The sequence below is a fragment of the Mesoplodon mirus genome (assembly GCF_964341445.2).
Source record: "Mesoplodon mirus genome assembly, chromosome: 1".
NCBI classification, from domain to species: domain Eukaryota; kingdom Metazoa; phylum Chordata; class Mammalia; order Artiodactyla; family Ziphiidae; genus Mesoplodon; species Mesoplodon mirus.
The window spans coordinates 12,621,631-12,647,730 of NC_138976.1; the positions used below are offsets into that span (position 1 = coordinate 12,621,631).

General features: G+C 56.7%; 1 protein-coding gene across 2 annotated transcripts; it reads left to right on the top strand.

Annotated features, from left to right (window-relative positions):
• Positions 1 to 386: 386 nt before the first annotated feature.
• LHX6 (LIM homeobox 6) lies at positions 387 to 23,725 on the top strand (the record flags this gene model as incomplete). Of its 2 annotated transcripts, none has more annotated exons than XM_082614203.1 (9): positions 387 to 549; positions 1,700 to 1,771; positions 2,163 to 2,345; positions 2,699 to 2,820; positions 11,668 to 11,888; positions 13,972 to 14,072; positions 14,289 to 14,384; positions 14,602 to 14,776; positions 23,085 to 23,725. In XM_082614203.1, exons 1-9 carry the CDS (start codon positions 466 to 468, stop codon positions 23,162 to 23,164), a joined length of 1,134 nt encoding a protein of 377 aa, XP_082470329.1. In that variant the 5' UTR covers positions 387 to 465. The 2 variants fall into 2 exon arrangements, with proteins under 2 accessions (XP_082470329.1, XP_082470328.1); XM_082614202.1 differs by lacking the exon at positions 23,085 to 23,725 and adding an exon at positions 18,814 to 19,067.
• Between the last annotated feature and the right edge of the window lie 2,375 nt (positions 23,726 to 26,100).

A 26,100-nucleotide genomic window follows, 5' to 3' on the forward strand; every position in this document is an offset into this window, starting at 1 on the left:
TGTCTATATGTCTGTGTGTGTCTCTGGGTCGCTGCCTCGCTGTGTCTCGCTCTCCCTTGGCGGGGAGGGGATTGGTCACGCATGACTCATCTTGAACCTAGCGGGGCTCCAGCGGCAGGGCAGCCGCCGCCGCAGCTGGAGGGGGAGGAGGACGAGGAGGAGGGAGAGGAGGAGGGAGAGGAGGAGGGAGAGGAGGAGAAGAAGGAGGGGGCGGGGGCCTCTCTAAGTTTGTCGGGACCTTCTTCCGAGACCGCGGCGGAGGCAGCCAGGGAGGCCAGGGCTGCGCACCGGCCGGGGATCGGGGCGGGGGCGGGGGCTGCGGCTGGGACCGGGCCCGGGGCGGCGGGGCCCGCGCCTCCGCTCTCCTCCAGCTCCTGCTTCAGCCTTTGCTCCCGCTGCGGCCGTGGCCCCCCTTGGCGCGGCTCTCCGCGCTGCGCGTCCGCTGAGCCCGCCGCTCCCCGGCCCATGTACTGGAAGCATGAGAACGCCGCCCCGGCGCTGCCCGAGGGCTGCCGGCTGCCGGCCGAGGGCGGCCCCGCCACCGACCAGGTGAGCGAGCGAGAGAGCGAGTGGGTGAGCTGTCCGGGCCGGGGTCGGACAGGGGCCGAGACCCAGCCGGGCCGGGCCGGGTGGCGGGCGGCCGCAGAGCGGAGGGGTGCTGGGGTGCGCTTGGGAGTGTGTGTATGTGAGTGTGTGAGCATGCAGGAGCGCGGGGGGGGGGCGCGGAAAGCGGGAACACATTATGCAAATGTTGAAGGAATTTCTCAAAAAGCGATTTAGCAAAGACACAGGCGAATCAAGAGGAGGCGAGGCGGGTATTGTCCGTCTGAATAGGCGCTGATAGCGCCAATGCGCCGGGGGTTGTGCGGGCGCAAGGCTGAGAATCTCGGCGCGGGGCCGGTCCCGGGCGCTCCGAGGGGCTGGAGGGTGCTTTTTCCTCTTTTTGGACGCCTCCGTTTTCTCTTTTTGGTCCCGTTTCGGCCCCGATCTAGCCCCTATTTTGCTCTGGGTTTCCCTCCGACTGGCCCGCGAAAGGCTCCTGGATCCGAGTCGGTATCGCCGCACCAATTTCGCCGCGCGCGCGGGGTGGACGGGCTGATGCTCCCAACGCTCCCGGTTTTATTTTCCTCAAGCGCCCACCCCCCCATCTCTTTATTTTTTTTCTTTCTCTCTTTTCTCCTTTTTGCATTTTGTGTCGAGAGGAGGAGAAGGGAGCGAGGAAGGGGGTGGGTGGAGGGAGAAAAAATTCGATTTTTAATTACTACCATTAAAAAATCAAATTTGCAATTCTTTGGGCGGCCTGATGGATCTCACTGATTGACAGTTGGAATTGACACTCTGGCTACCTCTTATCTTGGGCATTCACGACAATTTCTAATTGCAGGTAGTTTGTATGTGTGCGCGTGTTTTTTTTCCCCCTCAGAGGCTTGTATTGCAAGGGAACTAAGCGATTACTTCAAGAGCCACGGGTTAAGTGCAGGGAGAGGGGGAGAGAGAGGGAAAAAATCCAATCCAAATTCAAATTGCTTCATTAGAGAGACACCGCTTTTGTGGGGAAGGGCTTTAAATGCCCACTACAAAGTTAGGACTCATTGTTCCGCGCCGGTTTATATAACAGGCGCGGGGAGGCGCTGGGCTCAGGCTGCGCGGAGCCAGTTCTGCAGCCGCCGCCGCCTGCGTTCCCTCCCCCCTCCCCCAGGTGATGGCCCAGCCAGGGTCCGGCTGCAAAGCGACCACCCGCTGCCTTGAAGGGACCGCGCCGCCCGCCATGGTGAGTTCGTTCGGCCCTGCTTTCGGTCCCCGGTCTCCCGGCGGCCGGGCCCTGGGGAGCTGACCCGGCTTTCCGGCCCCGAACAGCTGCCCGTGCGCTGGGGGACTGCCGGAGGGCGCCGCCCCTCTCTGAGCCTCGGTTTTCTGGCCGGGAAGGTGAGCTTTGACCGCTCCTGGCATCTAGGAAGCGCGTGCTAAAAGTTGGAGCCGTCCTGTCCTCTCCAGTAGGCCCTTCCATTCCTGTCCTGTAGCCCGTGGCTTGTCGTTTCGGGGGCATTTCGTTGTTAGTTGGTTCTCTGAGGCCCCAGATTTGTCTCCGAAGCAGCAGCAACGCTGGGCACCAGGCTTAGCCCTCAGCTCAGAGCGCGGCTCTCCCTCTTTCCCCACTGCAGGCTCAGTCGGACGCTGAGGCCCTGGCAGGCCCTCTGGACAAGGACGAGGGTCGGGCCTCTCCCTGTACGCCCAGCACGCCATCTGTCTGCTCACCGCCCTCTGCCGCCTCCTCCGTGCCGTCTGCCGGCAAGAACATCTGCTCCAGCTGCGGCCTCGAGATCCTGGACCGATATCTGCTCAAGGTGAGACAGGCGCGGAGTGTTGCGTGTGTTGGCGGGGTGTGGGTTGCAACCCATAGGACTGCAGGGAAACGATGCCGGCGCCAGGTCCACTAAATTCGAAACCTGGCTCAGCCCTGCCTGACTGCGTGGCTTCGGGCAAATCGTAGCGTCTCTCTGCGTTCCCGGGTTCCTGTCTGAAAAATGGGCAGAGTTGATTTCTACCTCCCTGAGACTGTGTTACAGAGGAAAAGTGGGGAAGTGCCGTGTACCTTCAGAGCTCCGCGTATCTGTCTGCAAATGGGGCCGGGGAGGCTGGGGCCGGGCGTGAAAAAAGGCCCGCGCTGAGCCGCCCCCCATCTCCACCCCCTCCCCAGGTCAACAACCTCATCTGGCACGTGCGGTGCCTCGAGTGCTCCGTGTGTCGCACGTCGCTGAGGCAGCAGAACAGCTGCTACATCAAGAACAAGGAAATCTTCTGCAAGGTGGACTACTTCAGGTAGGCTGCGGCCGCTGGGCCAGCAATGTCGCCGCAGGCAGGCCACCGGCGCGCGGAGGCCGCCTTTGCGACGCGCCGTCTCTGGCTCCGGAGCCCCCGCGTCCCGAAAGCTCTGGCGCGCCGCGAGGGCCCAGCCCACCGGCTCTCAGCGCCACGAACCAGGAGCTCCAGGCCGAGCGCGGGTGCCAGCACAGGTTCGGGCCGGTGATCCGCCTCCGGTTGCTGTGGCCCACTCGGGTTTGGTCGCGTCTCTGGCTCGGTCTCGGATCCTGCCCGAGTCTCAGGCTCAAGTTCCGACTTCCAGCGCGTTGGTCGAGCTCTGATGTCCCCGTCTTGCCCCGATCCGCTCGTATCCCAGCCGACCTGGCTGCATCTCCGGTGCGCTCCGGCTCTGGGTTCCAACCCTACTCCTACTCCAGCCAAGCCGGCGTCTCTCCCGGGCAGGACCCTGAGCTGGGCTCCAGACTCTTGCCCTGGCTCTGGTCTCGGCTTTTACCCCGGCCGGGTTCGAGGCTGGATTCGAGTGTGGTCCGGCCCCAAGCACTAGCCTCGCATCGGTCTCGGATCCGAACCCATATTCAAGCTCATCGATCTAACTCCCGACCTCGGTCTCCGGCTCCGCCTCAACTCAGACCCCGGCATCGCTCGAGTATAGTGTTTCGAGTCTGGGTTCTGCCTGCATCCCAGGCGCCTGTTCCAGTCCCAGCTCCGTCGTCGTTTCGGGCCCCGGCTTCAGCCTCTCTGGGGTCTAGGCTCTGACTTTGGGCCGCCGGAACAGGAAGGGGGAGTCGGGCGCCGTAGCCAGGGCCCCGAGTAGGATCACCCTGGGCTGCGCTCTCTGTGCCGCGGTGCCGCGTCCCGGCCGCTCAGCTCTCAACAGCAGCCCGGCTAGTCCTCCTGCCGCTTCTCCGCCGCTTGCGCCAGGCTTCTCACCGCGCAGCTCGGGCCTGACCCGGTCACGGGGTCGAGGTCACTGCCAGGTCAGAGGAGCAGCGGCTGCCGGCCCGATCCCGGCGGGAAGCGTGAAGCAGGCCTGAAGCCCGGCCAGCGGGCCTACAGAGTCCAAAGAGAGTAGAGTGGGATTGGTTCCTGGGCCGCATGCCTGTTCCCAAGGGCTTTCTCAGGAAGTGGAGAAAGCTACTCCCCTATAACTACCACCCCCACCTCCCCAGTCCGCCGACATCCTTCCCATCCTTGCCTCGGGAGAGGTCATGGCTTGTCTTCCTGGGAAGACCCCAGCCCCAGAAAGATCCCCTGAGTCAGGGGATGCAGTAGAAGGCAGTGCCGCCCCCTTCCCCGGCATTGAGTCTCTGGGAACTTGGAAAGAGAGGACCTTGAATCTGGGAAGAAGCTAGCAGCATTGGGAGCTGGGGTACTCTAAGGAAACCTTAGGAAGCCTGGTTCGAAAAACGGACTCTTCCTGGTGCATGGCTGTGAGTGGCAGTGCAGCTGGGGTGTGCATGGGGAGGGGCGGCTCTGCCAGGTGGCCTGGGATTCATGGGACTCAAGGATGCTTGTGTGTCTGTCTTGTCCGGATCTGTGCAGTGGCGCTGGGGGAATGTGTCACTGAGCAGGGTGAGGGGTGTGTGGACAACGTAGGTGTTCCTTTACAACAAGCATTTGTCTTTTAGTTTATGTGTGAGTGTAGAGAGTGTGTGGCTGTGTGAATGTCGGGTGTGTGTGTGTGTGTGTGTGTATATATGTGTTGTGCAAGGTGGTCAGGACAAGTTTACACCTGGACTGGGATCTGGAGGTGAGCAGGTGAGGATTCTGAAATCCCTTCATTCCCCATCCCGCCACACAGCCCCGCTCTGAGGGAGCATTTCTGCTTATGCCTTAACCCAGGCATTGGGGGCTCAACGGTGTGAGGTGAATGTGGATTTGTGGATGTGGGCTGTGGTGTGTGTGTGTATGTGAGAGCGGGGTTATCATTGTGTGGTGTGTAACCAGAGTGTGATGTCTCCCCTCCACTGTCCCATCTGACACTTAGCTGGCCAGGGCAGGAGAGGGAGGTTAGGGTCCCTGTGTAGCCAGTGCCCTGCTCTAGGCCTGACTCCAGTTGGTAAAAAAAAAACAAAAAACAAGCCAGCTACTCTTTCAGGGCTCCTTGGGTTCATCAGCTATTCAGGGACACGGCTGAGGCCTGGGGAACCCAGCAGGCCTCTTCCCGTAGAGTAAGGCAGGCCTGGCCCCCTCTCCTTGCTCTCCTGGTGGGGACAGACCTGCCACCCTGTGAGCCACATGTCCTTGCTGCATCTCCAACCCCAGCTCATGCCCAGGCTGGACCAAGCCCCCTTGGTTGATGTGCTTTCCTAGACCTTCAAGGATTAGTCAAAACTCAGATCCTGATCTCACTGTTTAGCACCTCACTGGCTGTGGAGTCCCCCTTCCCACTGCGGTGGGGTGGGGAATGGCATGTCCAGCTGTTGTGGAGACACTGAGACCAGGCTCCATCATGCCAACCCTGGATCACTGTGTGACCTTGGGCAAATCACTGCATCTTTCTGCCCTCAGTGTCCTCCTATCAGGGTTATCTCTCTGAGCTGCCAAGGAGGCCAGTGAAGGGAGGAAGGCTCAGTAGAGGCTCCCTAAAGTGTAGGTGCTATGGATGTCACCACTGTCACCATTGGTGACAGGATTCCAGGCATAATCACCTGATGGCGTTTCCTCAGGCAGTCTGGGGAGCAAGGATGGGGATGGGCCATTTCTGGGCTGCAGGTTCTGAACGCTAATCCTTTTCCAGCAGTGACAAGAGCCCTCAAAACAAAACTAAAACAGATTTTTGGTTAAGAAAATGGAGAGAATAAAAGCTCACATTCCTTGGGATGAGAGAAGAGTTGTGGCTCTTCTGATCATTTCTCCCCCAGCCAGGTCTCCCTGCAGGCATAACTCATCCCTGGCAGTCCCACCTGTAACAAAAATAATAAAACCCACAGAAAGGGAGAGAAAAAAGCAGGTGGAGTGCCAGGCAGGGACTACTGAGTGCCTGGCGTGGCAGCCCAGGCTCTGGGAGGCTGCTGTGAAGGAGCCCTTCCTGGAGAGAGCAGGAATGGCAGCATGGGAGACAGAGCCCCTCTCTAGAGCTGGGGCTCAGGGAAGGGCTGAGCGCTCAGATCCTCTAGCCCTCTGTTTCCTGAAGCCCAAGGTCGAGAGTCTGATGGGAAGTGGACTGGAGCACTCACCCCAAAGAGAGGCCAAGATCTCTGGACAGGATGCAGGGAGGGAGGAAGTGGCCAAGACCCCCTGGAGGGGGCACTGGTAGCTTCCGAGGTCCTCTGGCTCTGGTCTTATTCCAGGGAAGAGTTTCCTCTCAGTTCTATCCCCTAACTTGCCCCTCCTTGACACTGGCCTGTAGACCCCTCTTCCATCTCCTTTGGCAGAGCTGGCAGCGTTGGGGACTCAGGAAGCTAGAAGTTAGGAAGGCACTCCAAACTCATCGGGGCAGGAGGCTGCAGAGCCTGGGTGGGGAGGTGGTCCAGAGGTCCATTGATGCTCTTGGCTTTGCACTGTTGGAAGGGGTTGGTTTTCCACTGGCTGTGTGTCCTCAGTGAGGTCGCTGGACCTCTCTGCCTCAGTTTCTCCATTTGCCATCCAAAGAGGGACCTCACCAGCCTTCGTGGCTTCAACCAGATTCCCACCTCCCCTAACCCCGAGTCCTAGCAGAAAAAAAAAAAAAAAAAACTACCACCAAGAAAATGTGTATTGCTTTTAATTTCTTCACTTTTTTGGTTTAAGACTGTTTTTTCTTTTTATTTTCTTCCAAGAAGTGAAAAAAAAAGTCCTGGGGGGAAAATAGTGTTCCTTTCTGGGGCATTCATGTCTCCACTGCCCTCAGCAATCAAAACCCCAGACAGCTGCCTCCTGCCCACCAACCTGTGGCTGCTGCCCCCCAAAGGCAGGCATGGACTGACCTGCAGTGCCCTTGCAGCTCCTGGCCTCCTGAAGCGTCTTGCCTATTGTAGAGTGGGGGAGATGATGTCCTGAGAGAGTGGAAAGTGCTGTACCCAGGGTCCCACCAGCGAGAGAGTGGAAGAGGGACCAGACAGGGGCGAGGACGCTGTCAGGAGACTGTACAGAGCTCTTCTCTAAGCCAGGAACTGTGTTAACCCTTTACATCTCATTGTTTTATGTCATTGACTCCTGAGATCCCCCCTGTGAGTAGGCTACTGTCATAATCCCTACATTATAGGAGGGGACACTGAGGCCCTGAGTGGTGAGGTCACACAGCTAATAAGCGGCAGAACCGGGATAAGCCCCGTGGCTGCCTGACTCACCATCCCTGCGTCTAGATACTCAATACTCTTCTCCTATAGCCGAGACATGTCAGCAGCCCCCCTGTGCAAGATGGGGCCCATGCAATGGCAAAGGCCCCCTCCCCCCACCCCCCATGGCCCTAGGGCTCCCACAGGGAGCACCTGCTGTGCTGTGTGACTCTCCATGGGTGGGCCCTGGGAGTACTAGGGCTGGAGTGAAGTGACCTCAGAGTCCCAGTGACTGGAGCAACTTTGCCAGGATCGGGTCACCAGGGTCTCTAGCCCTCTTGCCTCCTGACCCTCGGAGTGGGGAGTAAGGGGTTAACTGCCTCTCCTTGTGTTTATGCGGGTGGGGTTCAGAGAGTGCCCCGGGCTGGGCCTGGGAGGGGCCCTGCCTACTGCTGTCCCCAGCTTGGCGCGAGACACTTAGGGCAACCCGCAGCCTTCTTTCCCTCCTGCCCCCCGAACCCAAGCTCAGACCGCGGACCCCAGCGGGAGAACCCCACCCCCTCCCCCGGAGCGAGGGTACCCCGGGAGGCTCAGAGCTGGGAAGTCGCCCCCCACCGCGGCAGAGAGCAGCCCAGCGGCCGCCAGCTGTTGGGGGACAGATGTTGGGGGAGCTGAGAGAGGCGTTCGGGAGGGGCCTTGCGCTGGGACCTCCGAGGAGTGGAGTGGGCCGTTTTAACCTCTTAGTTGCTGGTTCTGTTGTTTCTGGCTTCTTCTCCGAACGGTTTGCCGGGAAGGGGAGGAGCAGAAGGAATAGGAAGGACTCCACCTCTGATCCCCCCAGTTTGCTTCGTAGACTCGCTCTAAGGCCCTCAAGCGAGCGTCCCGAACGCAAAACAAGGGAAGCCTGGTTTGAGTGTCAGCGCCCTGGCTCACTAGCTTCTTAATTAACACTGGCCTTCCCACTCTGAGCTTCGGTTTCCTCATGCAGAAAAGGGGTAGCTTAGTAATGGGCAGGGGTCGCAGTGAGGTTCCGATGGGCTCTTTCGTTGAGGCTCATTCACCCAACCAATGACTTCCGAGCTCTTACTCGGTATCCAGGAGAGGTAGGCCGGGAGAGCGAGCCTGACTTGGTCAATGGCGCACAGCTCGCTCCGCAGAGCCACTGGCACCCAGGTGTCTCCGTTCCCTGCTCCGGGGAGAGAGGGCAAGGCGGTGCGCGTGGCCCACTCCGCTCCTTTCGGCAGTTGCCAGGATGCGCAGCCTCCGTCCAACATCTCTCCATCATCCTCAAAGCGCCTCTGTGCTTTGAGCCTTTGCCCCGTGGCGCGCGCGGGGACCCAGGGAGGGGCGCGCACAAGGCTGGGGGTGGCGGGCGATGGCCGCGCCCCCTAATCGCTTTGGCGCTCCCTTCGCAGCTCCCGAGCACCCCTTTCTTGAAGTTTCGTTGTCTCCGCCGCCGATTTCGCTGCTTCCGGAATCCGGCGGCTCGGGCCTCGCAGCCCGCCTGGGAAGGAGTCTGTCGGTTTGTCAGAGCCTGGATCTGTAAGCCTCCTCGTGCCCCTTGTTTGTGCCACTGACCCCTTCCCCGGGTGGGGGACACGCTTCAGGAGCGGCCCGGAAACTGCAAAACGACCCCCCAACCCCATCCAAGGATCCAGCGGGAGGATGATTTCGTTGACTGGGCGGAGACACGGCGAGCGCAGGGAGCTCCGAGAGCTGGGGACAGCTCCTGGCATTTAGGGTGACACACGGAGGGTGACAAAGTTGCTGACGGGTCGCTAGCGGCTCCCGCCTCAGAGCAAGGGGATGAGGGCACTGTGAGCCGCCAACGTAGGCGCAGAACGCGCCCGGGCGTCAGGGCTCGTGGAGCAGGAAGATCGGGGATGCGCGGGGAGAGTCTTGGATGCGTCTTGGCCGAGAACGAGGAATCCCGCAGAGCCAAGCGCCAGGATCCGAGGTGTTACACTCTGGCTCAGCGCACTGATCCCGGAACACGACAGGCTGGAGACGCAACGGCTCCTGCCTGCCTCTGAGGGCCCGGACCTTCGCCTCCCGGCTCTTTCAGCTCCCTGGCAACGCACTCCCAGCTTACCGGAGCCTGAGGGTTCCTATGCCTTGCGCGCGGGACTTTCCAGGTCCCAAGGCCCGGAGTGGGGACGCGACTCGGTCAGACCAGGCCCCTTTCCTGTTCATACGCCGGGATTCAACTCTACGCATCTCCCGTCCGGGCTGCTTTCGCAGGTTCTAGGGGTTTTTTTGCACTTCGGAGGGGATCTCAACCCCTGCCCCACACTCCGTGTGGTCTTGGCGAAGTCACTTGTCCACTCCGAACCTCCGATTCCACGTGTGCAAATTGGGTGCCAGAGTCCCCATTTCACGCGGTTGCGGCGAGGGGGACGCAAAGAAGGAGTTGCGCCCCGGGACCCTGGAGCGCAGCGAGGGTTCTGCACCCGGCTGGCCCTTCTTCCTCCCTTCAGAGGCCCGGAAGTTCTCCCAATCCTGAGCCGGACCTCGGAATTTGGGGTCGGCCCCTCGGCGGAAGGAGGCTCGGGTGGGCAAAGCGGTTTCCTCTCCTTTTTACTGAGAGATTGGGAACGGAGACCGCGGGCTGTGCTGGGGAAGCCGAATTTCCAGGGTCTGGAACCACTTCTGTTTGGGGGGCAATTGACCGAACCCGCAAAGGTGCGCAGCGCTGCCTGAGCGAACCGCGCCGCCCGCCGACAGGGTCCCCTAGGGCTCCTTGTCCGACGGAGCGGCATGGCACTGGGGGTACGTCTAGAGCCGGGGCTGGCAGAGCCCTCCGCTCTGCTGCACTTAGTTCGACCCGAGACCGTTTATTCAACCGGCAGTTGCTTGCATTTGCCAAGGCAGGCGAGGCTGTAACCGGGGCGCATTTGCTGGGCTGGTTCCTCCACGCACTCGAAGGCATTTCCGAGTGCTCTTTTGGGTGGAAATGTGCCTCTGGGGACACAGAGGCAAATCTTCTAGATCCTTTCCCAGGAATGCCAGGGGTGGAGGGGAGAGCCAAGAAACCTGACGTTTACAGACCGGTGTGATCACTGCTGAGAAGGTGGTGCTGGGAGCCGTGGGACTGGGGGTGTGGGGGGACGGTGGGAAGAGGGAACAGCCTGTGCGAAGGCCTGGGGTGGGAAAGTGCTTCAGAGGGGGCCATAAGACCTGGAACCAACCTTCCATTGTAGCTGACTGGGGCTCATGCTTGAGTGTAGGGTGAGGGATCTTGAAGGTTAGGGAGGAGAGGAGCCAGAGAGGATGTGGTCTGTTGAGCTTCGTAAACTCCCAAGGATCTTGGACCAGATCCTGAGGGTAGAGTGGAGCCACCAGAGGATTTGAAGCAGGGCAGCGGACAGGGTAAATTGTGCATGCTGGAAACTTCCCTGTAGCCAGTCTGTGGAGGATGGGTGTGGAGACTGGCAGTGAGGGGCGCATGGTGGGAGCCTGGTTTAGGAGGGCAGTGGTGGCAGTGGCGAGGAGGAGATGGGTCCCAGAGATACTTAGGAAAGGGAACCAACAGCGCCTGATGATTGGTTGGATGGGGGATTGAGGAGAGGGAGGAGCGTATGATTTAGGTTTCTAAGCTTGAGAGGCTGGATGGGTGAAAGCACCATTCCCTGAAACAGTGTGCACCAGGGGAAACTGAGGCTCAGAGGGTCCGGACAGGGTCACAGAGTGAGTCATTCACTTCAAGAACAAATTTTCCCTGGTGCTCTGGGGACAGGCCTTGGGCTGACTTCTGGGACAGGGCAAATCAGACTGCTGCTTCCTGGAGGGGCTCCCAGTCTGGTGGTGGAGGTAGCCACACCCAAATAGCCACAGCACAAAGGGGGAGGGAGACGGGGAAGAAGCAGAATCGAGGAAGGCTTAAGGGAGGGTGGGGCATTTGATCTGGGCTTTTTTGTCTTGTTAGAATGACACAGGACTCCAGGGTCTGGGACTAGCTGGTTACTTAATAGACTACAAAGCAGTAAACAAATAGCCGTACCTGCTGTTGTCACCTAGTTCAGCCCAGGGCAAGGAAAATGAGAACTCAGAGAGGTTGAACAATGTGCCCAGGGTCACAAAGCTAGTAAGGGCATATCTGCCTATGCTTCCAAGAAACTCTGAGCTTCTCTACAGCTGGGTTACAGTTTATTCATCTCTGGAGTCATACTGGCTAGGAGTTCTATCCTTGCAAGCTGTGTGACCTTGTGCAAGTTACTTTCCCTCTCTGGTCCCCGTTGTCCTCATCTGCAAAATGAAGATTACTTGGCACGATCAGCATGAAACACTTAGAATCTTGCTGGTCAAGTGGTTAAGTGCTCATAAATCTGCCTATATTATTACTACTATTAAAATTTCCCTAACACTTATATTTTAATGAGCAGTTTAATACTATATACGAATGTTAAGTGATCATTGAAGAAAATTTGGAAAACTCAGAAAAGCACCAGGAAGAAAATAAAAACCACCTACCAGCTTGCCTTCTAGGTAGGACTTGGCTGCAGGGGGTGGTGAATCCAGGCAAAGGGAAATGCATGCGTGAAGGCCCTCAGGAACCTGGGCACGGCCGGGCCACTAGGATTTGGATGGCCTGTCTGAGCCTCGCCCCCCCTCCCCTTCGCCCCCCCTCCCACCCCGTGTCCTTCAGCCGATTTGGGACCAAGTGCGCAAGGTGCGGCAGACAGATCTACGCCAGCGACTGGGTCCGGCGGGCACGCGGCAATGCCTACCACCTGGCCTGCTTCGCTTGCTTCTCGTGCAAGCGCCAGCTGTCCACGGGCGAGGAGTTTGGCCTGGTCGAGGAGAAGGTGCTCTGCCGTATCCACTACGACACCATGATTGAGAATCTCAAGAGGGCCGCCGAGAACGGTACCCAACCCGCCCTGCCCAGAAACTGGCTGCCCCTCGGCTCCCCAGCCCTCTCTGACCCGCCCCCCCCAGCACCCCAGGGACTGCCCACACTCCTCTAGAGCCAGTTGCCCCCTTTATCACCTGGAGGCAGCATGGGGGGCGCTGCACACGGATCTGGCCGCTTCTGGCTCCACCATTTGCTTGAAAGTTGGAAGTCACTTGCCGGTCCTTGCAAATTATGTTTCCTCATCTGTAAAATGGGGCTGATGGTAGGACACCTCAAAGATAGATGAGCCGATGTGCTGTAAAGCCGAGAGGCACTCAGTGATCCCTAGAGATGATTCTCATAATGGGGCAGCCTACTCCACCTTTGGACAGCTCTGGTTGGCCTGGCGGCTCATCCCCTCCAGTTTCCTGGAACCAGGCTTGGGCCCGTCTGCGAGAGATGAAGTGACCCTCTTCTCCCAACTCCCACCGCAGCAGCTACAGGCCAGAGATTTGGGGGTGGGGTTTCATCCTGGCCTGTAAGGAGAGAGGCCTTTGAGTCTGGAGACCCAAGCTTCAGTTTTGCTTCTGGCATGTTGCGCTGACATACAAAGTTTCCTTTTCTCTCTGGGCCTCAGTCTCCCTAGTTTCAAGATGGATATTGGACTAGAAAGATCCCTAAATCTCTTCTGGCTCTGATACTGTGATTTCCCAAGACACTTAGGCTCAGGGACAGGGTCCAGGTCTTCCTGGGATCATGGGGGCTGAGTCATAAAGTGTCTGCCCCATCCCCAGTGCCTCTGAGGAGGAACTAGTCAGACGTCCCCAGAGTGTTCTTGGCCATGGCCACAGCAGAGCCATCACTTTCTCCAGCCAGGATCAGGGCTGAGTGGGTCTAGGTGGGGAGCAAGTGAAGCTGGGGTGCTCTGAAGTTACCTGCAAGTAACTGGGCAAGTCAGTTGTGGAGCTGGGATGGAAGTCCAGGAGGTAGAGGTTCCCCCACACCATGGCTCAGGAGTGACTCCAAGCTCCTTCCATACCTGGACCAACCAGGACTACTCCTAGTCACAACCTTGCCAATTACACTCCAGCTCTCACAGTCAGGCCTGACTCCAGACTCCTACCACGCAGGGAACCTGAAGGCTTATGGTCTCAGAACTCCTTTACTGACCAGCCCTCAGTTTTGGCTACTGGTTTACTTTTTAATCTTAAACACACACATGCCCATTATAGAAAATTAAGAAAAGATGGTTAAGCAAAAAGAAGAAAATAAAGACCACTCTGAACGCCACCACCCCTCATATTTTAGTGTCTATCTTCCCAGATTTCGTTCTATGTATGTACGTTGGAGCGTTTGTTTAGTGTTTTTCCTAATTAAAAAAATTATGAACAGTGGTGGAATTCCTGGAGATTTTTATTTTCTTCTTTGTGCTTATCTGAATTTTCTGAGGTTTTGGCAAGGAGCATGTTATTACCTTTGCATTCCAAAAAAGGAGGTACTAAAAACTAAAATGGGAATACATTTAGTGTGATTATAAAAGTAATGTAAATGGAAAGAGAATAACTAACATATACTCCAGTTAACAAAGTTAAACCTTAGAGAAACAAGGTGATGAGACACGTGATTGCTGAAAAAACTTCAAAAGTTGCAGAAACATTGAAAGTAGAGTCTTCATAATTGCACTCCCTCCTGCTAACACTTTGGTGTATATCCTTCCAACCTTTTTTGGTTTCCCCAGTTTATCAAGGAGCGAGCCCAGTTTGGGGCGCTAGAGTCAGCCCGCTGTCAGAATACCAGTCGAAAGGTCCAGAGCTGGGATTTTCTTCCCTCTGAACCTCAGTTTCCTCCGCTGTAACACGAGGATAATGTCGCTCGTTCTCAGGGCTGTGAGACATAAAGGGCACACCGAAAGAGAAGAGTCTGTTACTGAGCAGACGCTCAGAAGTGGAAGCCCCTTCCCCAAAGACTGAGCTCAGGGACTAGGACCCTGGGATACCCCCTCCCAGCCAACTCCGCTCCCGACACTTCCAGGGACCAGCTCCCCACACCCCGTCCTTTCCAGGCTGCCACTAGAAGAGATGGGGACGCGTGGTCAGCCACTTCTGTCGCCCTCAGGGAACGGCCTCACGCTGGAGGGGGCAGTGCCCTCGGAACAGGACAGTCAGCCCAAGCCGGCCAAGCGCGCGCGGACGTCCTTCACCGCCGAGCAGTTGCAGGTACCTTGGCGGGCCGCGAGTGGCCGGGTGTGGGCCGGGCCTCGGAGTGGGCGGGGCTGAACGGGCCTCCTGACTCCGCCCCTCTGCCCGACCCGCGGGTGGCGGGGAGGGGCTGTAGCTGTCTGGGGCGTGGCCTCCGGGCCGGAGCCTCTGATTGGGCCGGGGCCTTGGCGACCTCGGCGGGCTCGTGCCTCACCGCCCCGCGGCGCCTGGCAGGTTATGCAGGCGCAGTTCGCGCAGGACAACAACCCCGACGCGCAGACGCTGCAGAAGCTTGCGGACATGACGGGCCTCAGCCGAAGGGTCATCCAGGTGGGGCCGGGGGTGGGCGGGGCCTTCGGGTCTGGGGCGGGGCCTAGGGACCTTGGGGGTGGGCCCTCGAGCGCGTAGCTGGGCTGCGGAGCCGCGGGTTCGGGGCGCACGTGGCCGCCCTCCCTCAGTTGGCGACGAGGCAGCCCCGCCTGGGGTCCCCCGGCGGCGCGTCCGGCTCTTTTCCGCGAGGCTGAGGCTGCTGAGGCTGTCGTTCCAGGTGTGGTTTCAAAACTGCCGGGCGCGTCATAAAAAGCACACACCACAGCATCCCGTGCCGCCCTCCGGGGCGCCGCCGTCCCGCCTCCCCTCCGCCCTGTCCGACGACATCCACTACTCCCCGTTCAGCAGCCCCGAGCGGGCTCGCATGGTCACCCTGCACGGCTACATTGAGAGTAAGTGACCGCCACAGCCCGGTCGCCCGGCCTGTGGGAGAGGGGGGTGTAGATGAGCGCTCGTGGGCGGCGGAGGCGTGGGGAGGCCTTGATGAGCCTCGTGCGTGCAGACGAGGGTTCCGCAGTCCCTCGGACCTAGTGGTTGTGGAGAGGAGTTAAGTGCCCCGGCTCTGCCTTAGAGGGGCTCGACCCTTAGTAGAGGCAAGCCATTAAGCCGTTCAAAAAATATTGATACTTTCCAAACATCCACTCTGTGCCAGGCCCCGGAGACTAGGGAGAGAACAAGATGGCTAAAGTCCTGTCCTGGGGAGCCTGGGTTCTGGAGGGAGAGACATGGAACAATACGAGATAGAGGAGCGTGTGGTGTTAATTGTGGTAATTCCTGTAGTCAAGATGCTGGATGGGAGTGTCTGGAGATGTTGCCTGTCAGTGGGCTGAGACCAGAAGGATAGGTAGGAATTAGTGAGACACAAGGAGTGGGGAAATAGGGGTGCAGGCAGCAGAGGAACCGAATATAGGCAGAAAGCGTGGCATGGGTGCGTTTGGGGTTGCAGAAGAAAGCCAGGGTGGCAGGAGTACCCAAGGTTGTGAGGCCGTGGGCAAATCACCTGACCTCTTTGAACCTCAGTTTCCTCATCTGTAAACTGGGACATTAATAATGCCTACTTCACAGGGTTATGAGGATCCACTCATGTGTTCAGTAAATATTTTTTGAGTGCCTTCTGTGCCTTCTGGGATACAACTGAAAACACAACAGACCAAAGCCTGTGTGCTCCCAAGGCTCACGCTGCAGGATGGGAGAGGGGGGAGAGAGAATAAAGGATGGAGGGCAGGCATGTCAGTGGGGACTGAGCACTGTGGTGGAGAGGGGGTGGCAGATTGTGGTGGAGTGACCTTCGAGCAGGAACCTGGGGGAAAGAGAGAGAGTAGCCTTGTGCATTTCTGGGGGATGGACATTCAGTGAATCTGCTGTTGAGCACGTGCTTATCACAGATTTTCTTTCCCTTTGAGGTTGTTTCTATTGATTGTTTCCTCAAAGCTGGGCATGACCAGAAATATAGCAGTGATGACAACATACCCACAAACTCAAACCCTCCCTCTCTGGCTCCAAGGGAAAGAGAAGGGAGGTCAGGGAGAGCACAGCTGTGTCCTGAGTCCCTGCCATGTGCCAGGCACTGTCCCGCCACATGTTTCTAAACATCACCATCCCATTGTACAGATGAGGAAACCAAGGGCCAACAGTAAGTTAGTGGGAGCCAGGTTCCTTAATGATCGAATGTGGGCTTTAGCATCAGACTGTGGGGCTTCAGATCCCGTCCCTGTCACTTACTAGCTGTGTGACATTGGGTAAGCTTCTTAGCATCCCTGAATTCCAGTTTCCTCATCTGTAAAAAATGAGGACAGTAAGAATCCAAGCTCTTTTAAAAAACGGAAAGAATACCTATCTCAAAGCAGTGTTGCGAGCATCATATGAGATCATTGACTTAACATCCTCAGCATTTAGTAAGTGCTGGATGAATACTAGCTGCCCTTGTGGTGATGGCAGTGGCTCTGGTTGGTGGAGCTGAGAGTGTAGAGTCCTGCTCACCGCGCCAGGCTGTCAGCTGGAAACCATGTCTCTTTGTTCTGTTCCATTTCTGAACCATCTGCTTAGTAGGAGGGACTTTTCCCCCCCTTTCTTTTTGAAACAATGACATGTTCAGGCTGCAGAGAGCCCACTGACGATCTAGTTCATCTGTTAAAGGAGCCAAGGACCAGGGGCTCTCTAGGTACCAGGAGTCTGGGCCACCAGCCGGCAGTTGCTGTGGAGTTGGTAATGGATCTAGGTGGCCCCGTGGGGAGTGGGGCCATGGCCTCCAGAGCTGTGCCAGGACTCTGCCCACACAGTTTGTTGGCCAAGTCTAGAAGTGTCTTGGACACCTAGAGAAGGGGCTGAGGTGCCCTTTCCTCTTCCCCTTAAGGCGAACCCAGCTCAGGGCAGGAGGCATCAAGGGTGTGTGGACCCGCTGCCTCTTGCTGCATGACTGAAGGTCACCCTAGCAGTCTTCTTCGCCATTCACTAAATTCACAGGTTCCTGAGTTTCCTGGAGACTTCAAACTTGTTTTTTTTTTTTTTTTTTTTTTTTTTTTTTTTGCAGTATGCGGGCCTCTCACTGTTGTGGCCTCTCCCGTTGCGGAGCACAGGCTCCGGACGCGCAGGCTCAGCGGCCATGGCTCACGGGCCCAGCCGCTCCGCGGCATGTGGGATCTTCCCGGACCGGGGCACGAACCCGTGTCCCCTGCATCGGCAGGCGGACTCTCAACCACTGTGCCACCAGGGAAGCCCCCAAACTTGGAATATGATAAAAAGCTTTGGAATCAGATTCTAGAAATATGTACACACACACAGTTTCCCATGTAATCTCAGGCTGTTCGTGGACCCCTAAAACCCCCCAGGTTAAGAATCCCCCATCTTATACAACCACCTTATTCTACAGATGAGGGAACTGGGGCTCAGAAAGGAACAGTGACTTGTCCTAAGTTACATATCAATTGTAAGTCTCTGTACAGAGCTCTTTCCCCTCTGACCAAAGAGGATGAAGTGCAGAGAAGAGCAAGGCCATAGACTTCTCCACTGTAGTGGTAAAGAGGCTGAAGCATGAGAGATTTGGGTCAGGCATAAGGATGGAATCCCCCCACCCCCGCCACCGCCATTTTAGATGTTGTACAGAGACCCATTCAACAAATTAGATGCCATGCCTCATTCTAGATCCTGGAAATCCACAAAGATCTAGAATCTAGAAAACAGACAAAAATTCCTGCCCTCTTTGGAGCTTGCATTATAGTTGGCAAAGACAGATGATATCAAATAAAAAATAAAAATATACAGTAAATCAGATGATGGTAAGTGCTAAAGAAGAAAAATAAAGCTGAGAAGGAGGACAGGGAGGGTAGGGTTGGTGTTGGGTTGCAATTGTAAATAGATGGTCAGGGAGAGCATCATAAAGAAGGTGACATGAGTGCAGAGTCCTCTAAGGTATGGGGGTAAAGCCTTGGTGATTCTTGGGAGATAAGAAGGTACAGTGCACCAAGGGAGGGTTCTAATGGATGGGATACAGCCTTGCGTGTAGGAGGTGTTCTGTACATATTCGTTTCTTTTTCTTTTTTTACTTTTTTAATTTCGATGTTGATTTACAATGTTGTGTTAATTTCTGCTGTACAGCAAAGTGATTCAGTTATATATATATATGTGTATATATATATATACATATATGTGTGTATATATATACACACATATATATGTGTATATGTATATATATATATACAGACACACATTCTTTTTTTATATTGTTTTCCATTATGATTTGTTAGAGAATGTTGAATATAGTTCCCTGTGCTATACAGTAGGACCTTGCTGTTTATCCATTCTATGTATAATAGTTAGCATCTGCTAACCCCAAATTCCCACTCCACCTCTCTCCCACCCAGCTCCCCTTGGCAACCACAAGTCCGTTCTCAATGTCTGTGAATGTGTTTCTGTTGCACAAAAGTTCATTTATGTCATATTTTAGATTCTACATATAAGTGATATCATATGGTATTTGTCTTTCTCTTTCTGACTTTTTACTTAGTATGATAATCTCTAGGCCCATCCATGTTGCTGCAAATGGCGTTATTTCATTCTTTTTTATGGCTGAGTAGTATTCCATTATATATATGTACCAAATCTTCTTTACCCAATCATCTGTCGATGGACATTGAGGTTGTTTCCATGTCTTGGCTATTGTGAATAGTGCTGCTATGAATATAGGGGTGCCTGTACATACTCATTTATGAGTGTTTATCAGTGAGCTAGACAGTTATCGTGTAGCACTTTATAGCTCATAAAGACTTTCATGTAGAAAAATGGTACCCTATTGAAATTTTGCCCAGGGCCACCCAGCTGGTAAGTGGTAGAGGTGAAACTGGCCCCAGGGCTCCAGCCTACCGAGCCTGGGGCTGGTGGGATCCTGCATGGAGGCTGGGGGATGGACTCCAAGGCATCCTCTCGTCCACAGGTCAGGTACAGTGTGGGCAGGTGCACTGCCGGCTGCCTTACACCGCGCCCCCCGTCCACCTCAAAGCCGATATGGATGGGCCACTCTCCAACCGGGGTGAGAAGGTAAACGGAGCCGGGTTGGGTCGGGTGGGTCAGAGCCACCTTGCCAGGAATGGCTTCCTGGCAGGATTCTCATTGCTGAGCAGGCACCATGCCACTTTGTGGCAGACCCTGTGCCCAGACACTCAGGCCCCCACTGTGCCCCCGAGGTAGTGGTCCCTCAGGCAGGCGCCAGTGTGTTCAGTGCGCATGGACAGCCTCCTCGCAGCGCGCCCGCCCACGGCTGGCCTTCTCTTTTTCAGATTTGTGGATTTAGTTACTTTGCTCAAACTTGGCGGTCCCGAGGAGGGCTTATATCACACACCACCCCGCCTCCCATGATCTCACGGGTTTCTCCTACTTCCTCCTTTGTATTCCTGTCTGTTGGGAGTGACTATCCCGAGCTGGTGGGGCCCGGGGACAGCAGGCCAGCCAGTGACCGTGGTCAACTGGTAAGGCCTCCTTTGTGGAACCCGATCTCTGGTTGTCTCAAGCATCAGGACTGGACACCCAGAAGGGTGCTTGGACATCGCCCAGTCCAGTGGCTTGAAAGCTTTGTTTTAAGCCCATTTGTTTACTCTTTTCCATAACACAAGATGGAGATGAAAGGGGGTGGAGCTGCTCTGGGTGAAACTGCGAGTGAGCAGGGCCCTCACCTCCGGCTCAGCTCCCAGACACTTCCCAGTGAGCCTTGAAAGCCACCGCTCTCAGACACCCTCTCATTTTAGAGACGGGGAAATTGAGGCCCAGGTGGCTCAAGGTCACAGAGCCTGAATGAGAACCTGTGCCTTGATTCGTGCACTTATTCAGCCGACATTCACCATGTACTGACTGTGCCCGCGAGCCCCGAGTCAGTTGCCAGGAGCACAGAGATGAGGAAGGCATAGTCCCTGTCCTCGAGGAGGCCAACAGTTACAACAAAGGGTGATCAAACTGCGACGCAGAGGCCAAGGGAGCTGGGGGGTGGGGCGCAGCTCGGGAGAGACACAGGAAGGCTTCCTGGACGCAGGCACGTCTGAACCTCAGTGTTCAACCGGGAAGGCATGAGCCGCCACGGCTCTCAGGCAACCCAGAGCAATCCAGTGCTGCTGGCACACAGGCTTGGGAGGAAAAAGAGTGAGAGGCGGGGGCCTCGGGCTGCCAGGTGAAGGCACATGGACCATGGTCGGCCCTGGAGGCCTCTTTTAGAAGCATCACTATAGTGGTCCTCGGAGAGACAGGGAGCCCCGGGAGTCATTGGGTGTGCTGGGCCAGGGAGACAGGGCCAGCCAGGCCTTTGAGCTGAGTGCAGTCTTCATGTGCCTCAGCATCATTTGGGCAGCTTGTAGAGATGCAGATTCCCCAGCCTCGCCCCTAGAGAGCTGGTGGGGAGTTCTGGGATGGGACCCCGGGATCTGCGGGTGTGATACCCAGCCCCAGTGATTTTGGCAGGCAGACAGGCGTGGGACTACTCCTCCAGGACAGCCCCTCTTACTCTGCCTCCTAATTAAACACCTGCTGTGTGCTAGGCTCTGTGCTGGGCTCTGTGCTGGGTACCGTGGGGCAAGTAGATGGTGCGGAGGTACGGACAGCCCAGTAGGACCAGTAGGTTTATAAGTCAATGGTAGTACATATTCAGCCCCAAATCCCGCAGACCCCAGTGGCGGGTGAGCACGCCCCAGGAACGTCCCCTCCGAGACAGTCATACAGGAAGGGCTGCTTTTGGTTGAAGCACTTTACACGTGTTGTCTGATGCCACCCAATCACCCTGTGGATATGAGGATGGCGTCATCATGGTAAAGATGAGGAAACAGAGGCTCAGAGAGGTGACACGACTTGTCCGGGGATGCAGCAAGTCTGTCAGACTCTGAAGTCCGCCTGGTTCAGTAGTGACCTCCTTCTGTGCCGCACTTTACAGTTTACACAGCGCTCTCTCTGACCTCACCCTTCACTGTCTCCCTGGGAGGATGACTATGGTTGACGCCATTTCATAACTGCAGAAACGGGGTCTCAGCCAGAGCAGCAGCTTGCCCAGGGTCACACAGTGAGCGTAGGTACAGCTGGCCTCCATCCTAGGACTGCCTGCCTCGGAGCTGCCCTCGTCCTGTGGGAGAGAGTTCATGCTGTCAGACCTGGCCCCGGGACTGCGGAGGCGAGCTGGCGTGGCCCCTGTCCTCAGGGAGTGGGTGGGTGGCTTAGAGCAGGAGGCACGCAGCCACATCCCAGCTTGACAGGGCAGTTGCGGTGAGGGATGCACATGGCCTTCGAGGATTCAGAAGAGGGGATGGCCAGCTCTCGGGAAGAAGCAGGGGACACGAGGAGCCCATGCCGAGGCAAGGAGGCTTGCAGGGACCTGGATTTGAGGGATGGTGGGGGGTTTAGTGCAGCTGAGGCCTTGGGTGGGGTGGGAGCTGACAGGAGGTCACATAATGAAGGCCCTGCACCTTCAAGCAAGGGGCCTGGGCATTATCTGGAGGGGAGAGGGGAGCCTTGCAACAGATTAGGGCTGGGCTCAGCTCTTGGAGGCGAGCCCTCGTCTCCTGGTTTCTCAGCTAAGCCTGTGGTTATGTCTGGTTCAGCCTGAAGGATGAGCCGGTCTGGGGTCTGGCAGCTTTGGCTGTGGAAGGTTTCTGGCCCCTGGGTTTGGCTGCTGAGCCAGAGTTTTTCTCTTGCTGGGCCATATCCCCAACTTCGTGTCCAGCGGCTCTGCAGAAAAATGTCTCCGCCTCCTCCATGACCTTCCGCCCTCTCACTGCCAGACCTTCCTGCCAGCGGCCAGGGACCTTTTCTGTCCACATCTTGCCAGCCTGGCGGGCTGTGTGTATGGCCAGTCAGTGCAGAACTGCATGGGCTTTCTCCCAAGTCCCTCCGGGCCTGAGCCAGCCTAGCGAGGAGGAGACTCAGGGCCCCCCGGGGCCGCCCCTTGAACCCACTCATCAAGACCAGCACTGGCCTGGCCGGGAGAACAGTGCTCTGAGCGTCTGGGGTAGCACCCTCCGCCTCCACCACATCATCATTTGGCCGCACCTGCCTGTGAGCTTCCAGAACCACATTTTTTTTTTTTTTTTTTTGTGGTACGCGGGCCTCTCACTGCCATGGCCTCTCCCGTTGTGGAGCACAGGCTCTGGACGCGCAGGCTCAGCGGCCATGGCTCACGGGCCCAGCCGCTCCGCGGCATGTGGGGTCCTCCCGGACCGGGGCACGAACCCAAGTCCCCTGCATCGGCAGGCGGACTCTCAATCACTGCGCCACCAGGGAAGCCCCCAGGACCACATTTATTCCCGGTCATGGGCCCAGATCCCCCAGTTCAGAGCTTGGAAGGCTCTTAGAAATCAGGGCCCGGCCGTCATCGATCAGATGGAGAGACTGAGGCTTATGGAGGGGAAGGGTCTTTCAGAGTCATCCCTCTTGAGAGAGCTTCTGTTCAGAAGAGTCCAAAGTCAGGCAGGCATCCCAGAGACCAGAGGAGAGCACGGCCCAAGGTAGGGTGAGTGGGCGAGGCCGTGTGACGTGGGCTCCGGAGTCAGGCAGACCGGACCCCAGCTCAGCCACCTTTTCTCTTTGAGACCTGGGAACACACCCACTGTGTGTCAGGCACCTGGCGTGTCTGAGCCACCTGCCTGTCAAGGTGCTTGGCTGCATGAAGGGCTTGGCCTGTTGCCTGGTGCTTGGTAGGCACCGCTGGTAACTGTCAGGGTGGCCTGGAGAGGAAGAGGCAGTGGGTCTAATGAAGAGAGCTTGTTCTAGAGCCTAGGCCTGGGTTGCAGTGCTGGGTCCACCTCTTCCTGGCTGTGTGATCGCAGGCTCACTGATTTTCACCTCCCCGGCCTCAGCGGCCTCCCCTGCAAAGAGGAGATGATGGTGGGACACCCTCGGGCTGAGATGAGGCTTCTGTGAAATCATGCAAGTGTGCACTGTACCCAGTGCCGGGTACCGTGCCCAGGAGACACTTGCTGCTGCTCTTGGATTTCACCAGATCCTCCCCATTCTGAGAGAGAGGTGTTGTCATCCCCATTTTACAGATGAGGAAACAGGCTCAGAGAGGGGGAGTGAGTTGCCCAGGGCCCCTCAGCAAGTAAGTGTCTGTGCCAGAATTTGAACCTAGATGTGGGCCCTGGGCCCCCCTCCTTCTCCATGCCTTCGAGGACTTCTGGGGCGCTACCAGGCGGGGCAGGCCCTGGCTCAGTCCCCTCCCACGCCCTCCTCTTGCAGGTCATCCTTTTTCAGTACTAACGCTGCCGGCACTTCCGCAACTGAGCATGGGCGCCCGGCAGCTGCCCCTCAGCCGCTGAAATCCGGAGTCCGAGCCGCTGCCAGGGATCCACCCGCTCTGCCTCCACCCCTCATCCGCCATCCTGCCTACCACCAGCTGGGCCCCTGGGCCTGGCCTTCCCCTCTCCTGCCGAGAACCAGAACCCGCCAGGAGCACCGCGGAGCCCTCCTCCCTGAAGGCAGAGCTCCCTGAAATTTGGAGCCAGGGTGAAAACAACAGCCTGTGTTTCCCATTTAGACAGGAGTCGTCTTCAACTTAAGCTGATTACAATAGCAAAAGGCCGAATTGAATCGCACGACGCCAACAGCCTTCCAATTTACAGGTTTTCTTTCCTTCCATATTGGCCTTTATTTACTACTTCCTTGGAACCATCTCTGAATTCTGAATAGCCGACAACCCCCAATGTTATCCACTCTGTTGCTTTTGTTTGGAAGACTCTACAGTGTTTGTGGGGTGTCCCCAAAGGAAAGCTATGTTCTAATTTTATCATTTCCATCTGTCTGGTTATGTCAAGTTAATTCAGAGAGAGAAGAGACACTGACCAACCCTGAGAGGCCCAATAGGGCACAGATGGAGGCCTTCCCAGACCAAGAGGCAGGGGGAAAAGTGGGGGCCGGGGGTGGGGTCGGGCAAGGACCCCCATTGGTTTGGAGGCCCAGGAGAAGGATGCGGCACACTGGGCTGGAAGAAGCACTAGCCATTTTAAGGAGAGGAAAGAGGAAACTCGGGGTGTGTGTTGGGGACCCTGCTTTCACCTAGTTATCCAGCATATGTGCAGGAGACATAGCAGAGGTGGTGTTTGATCTGTGTGGTGACATTTCTGAACTCTTGGAAAGTTAGAACTGGGGACCCTTGTTGGCTACTTGACTCCTGATGGGGGTGCTTGGGCCACGTCTTCTTTGGGGGGACCTCTCATGGGGGAACTGGGGAACAGAGCCCAGGGAAAGGGCAGAGCTTTCATTCTGGACCCACCTCTGAGTAGAAAGAGGGTGCCTGCTGCCTAGGTGAGTGTACCAAGCCCGGGATTCTAGCTGGCACTTCTGGGCTTCCCCACCAACCCTGCCCAGAGCCAGTCCCACTCACTCCTGAGAACGCAGGCCAGACACAGCTGTGCTCCCATCCACCCTGTCCTGCTGCAGCTCTTCCACCCCAGACAAAAGGGCTTGGGCTCCACAAGACCATGATTTTTGTTTTCAGGGGACCCCGTTTGTCCTAAGCTAATCGTGTAATTTGAGAATGACTTGGGTGTCCTGATGCATTTCCCACTAGAGGCTGCTAGTAAGCATATTTCAGGCCAAGTCCTCCTTCCGGCTTTGATTAACCTGATACGTTGCTTTCGGAAGGAGACTCTAGGACAGGGGAAGCAAGTTCATGGTACCTAGGTGTCTGCTGTCCCGGCTTCACCCATGGCAGACATCACTCATCAGTTGCAGCACTCTCTATCTCGCTGAGTCTGGATAAGGGTTTGGAATCCACATGCTTGAAGTTGGCACTTAAAATGAAAAACGATATGCTGTTCTTGCTCTGGGACCTGGCGGAGGGCTGGGCCCGGGTGCAGCCCAAGAAGGGAACTTGCTTCTTTTCCCTTTCAAAGACAGTTCCAGCTGACTCAGGGCAAAGGAAAGACACCCCTCAGAATGTGATCCGTGCAGCTTGGTTCAGAACCCACCCAGTGAACAGAGTGTGCCTGGCCCTACCCTTGGAGCTGATGTTAACCGGAGCAGCTTGGGCCCAGTTCCTGGTGACTGGGGAGCTCTAATCTTTCCTTTGACGTGGTGAGCGGCCAGCCGAGCCATGCCCAGGGTCACCCAGTACCCACTCTGCCTTGAGCCTCCCCCCAGGGTCTGTTCCTTGCGTGGATCACACAGTCGTAGCATGCTGCGGTTCAGACACGTCTCCACTAGCCTATTAGAACAGCCTGGGAACGTACAGGCCATCAAGACTATTTATTTAAATACAAAACAAAAGGAGGAAAACACACACACGGAAAAAAATTGTAAGCACTTTTTTGTAAAACCAATGTCTGTTTTGTTACATACCTTTCCCGTTGTGCTTTGTAAATGTCTTATTTGTGTAATAAATAAAGTTAATGCAGGTAGAAGTGCTGGCACTGACACCCGGAGCACGATGGGATTCCATTTCTTTCCTGCTCTCTGGTTAAGGGCTCAGGCTCAGGCCTGGCCCCCAGAATATCTGGGCTGCTAGACAGTGAAACCCCTTCCCGGAAGACTGGTTCTGTTTCCCAGCTAGGAAACTGAGCGTTGTAAAGGCATCATGGTGGGCTTCTTCTCGAATCTGAGCTGTGTAGGAAATCAGGCTGGCTGCTGTCCTCCGTCCCACTCCTGACCGCGCTCTGCTGGGCCCCGTGCCAGCCCTGCAGGCTCAGAAGGGTCCAAGGGGGGCTCTCAGCCCAGCAAATGCTGGAGACAGACGGATCCCTCCGACGTGCTGTCAAGATGGAGGGGGGCATTTGAGCTGTATCCTTGGATGAGAAGTTCACGGAAATAAGTTCAAAAGAGGAGATGCTGGGGGACCAGGGAGGGAGGCACAGAGGAGCCTGAGTGGGAGATGGGGGAGAATCCGATATGGCGGAGTGAAAGGGAATATGCCATGGGAGACAAGGCCACAGGGCTCCAGCTTCCACACGGGTCTGGGTCTCATACTGGCCTCATGGGGTTCCAGAGCCACCCTGTAATCTGGGGAGTCAGAGAGCGCATCCTTCTGCCGGCCGCCAGATGTTCTTGTAGCAGCAGAACCTTTTGTTCAAACCAGAGCGCACCAGGAAGGGAGTGGAATGGCTCTGCCTGGCGCAGAGGCTTCCCCAGCACCCCAGCCCCACCCTGTGGCCCCGCACAGAGCCACTCAGAAGCCTCAGCTCAGGGTGTATGTGGCCATCGCCCCTGCAGGGCCCCCCGCCCCCCACCCGGTTAGTTGTTGCATTCTCCATCCCTGACC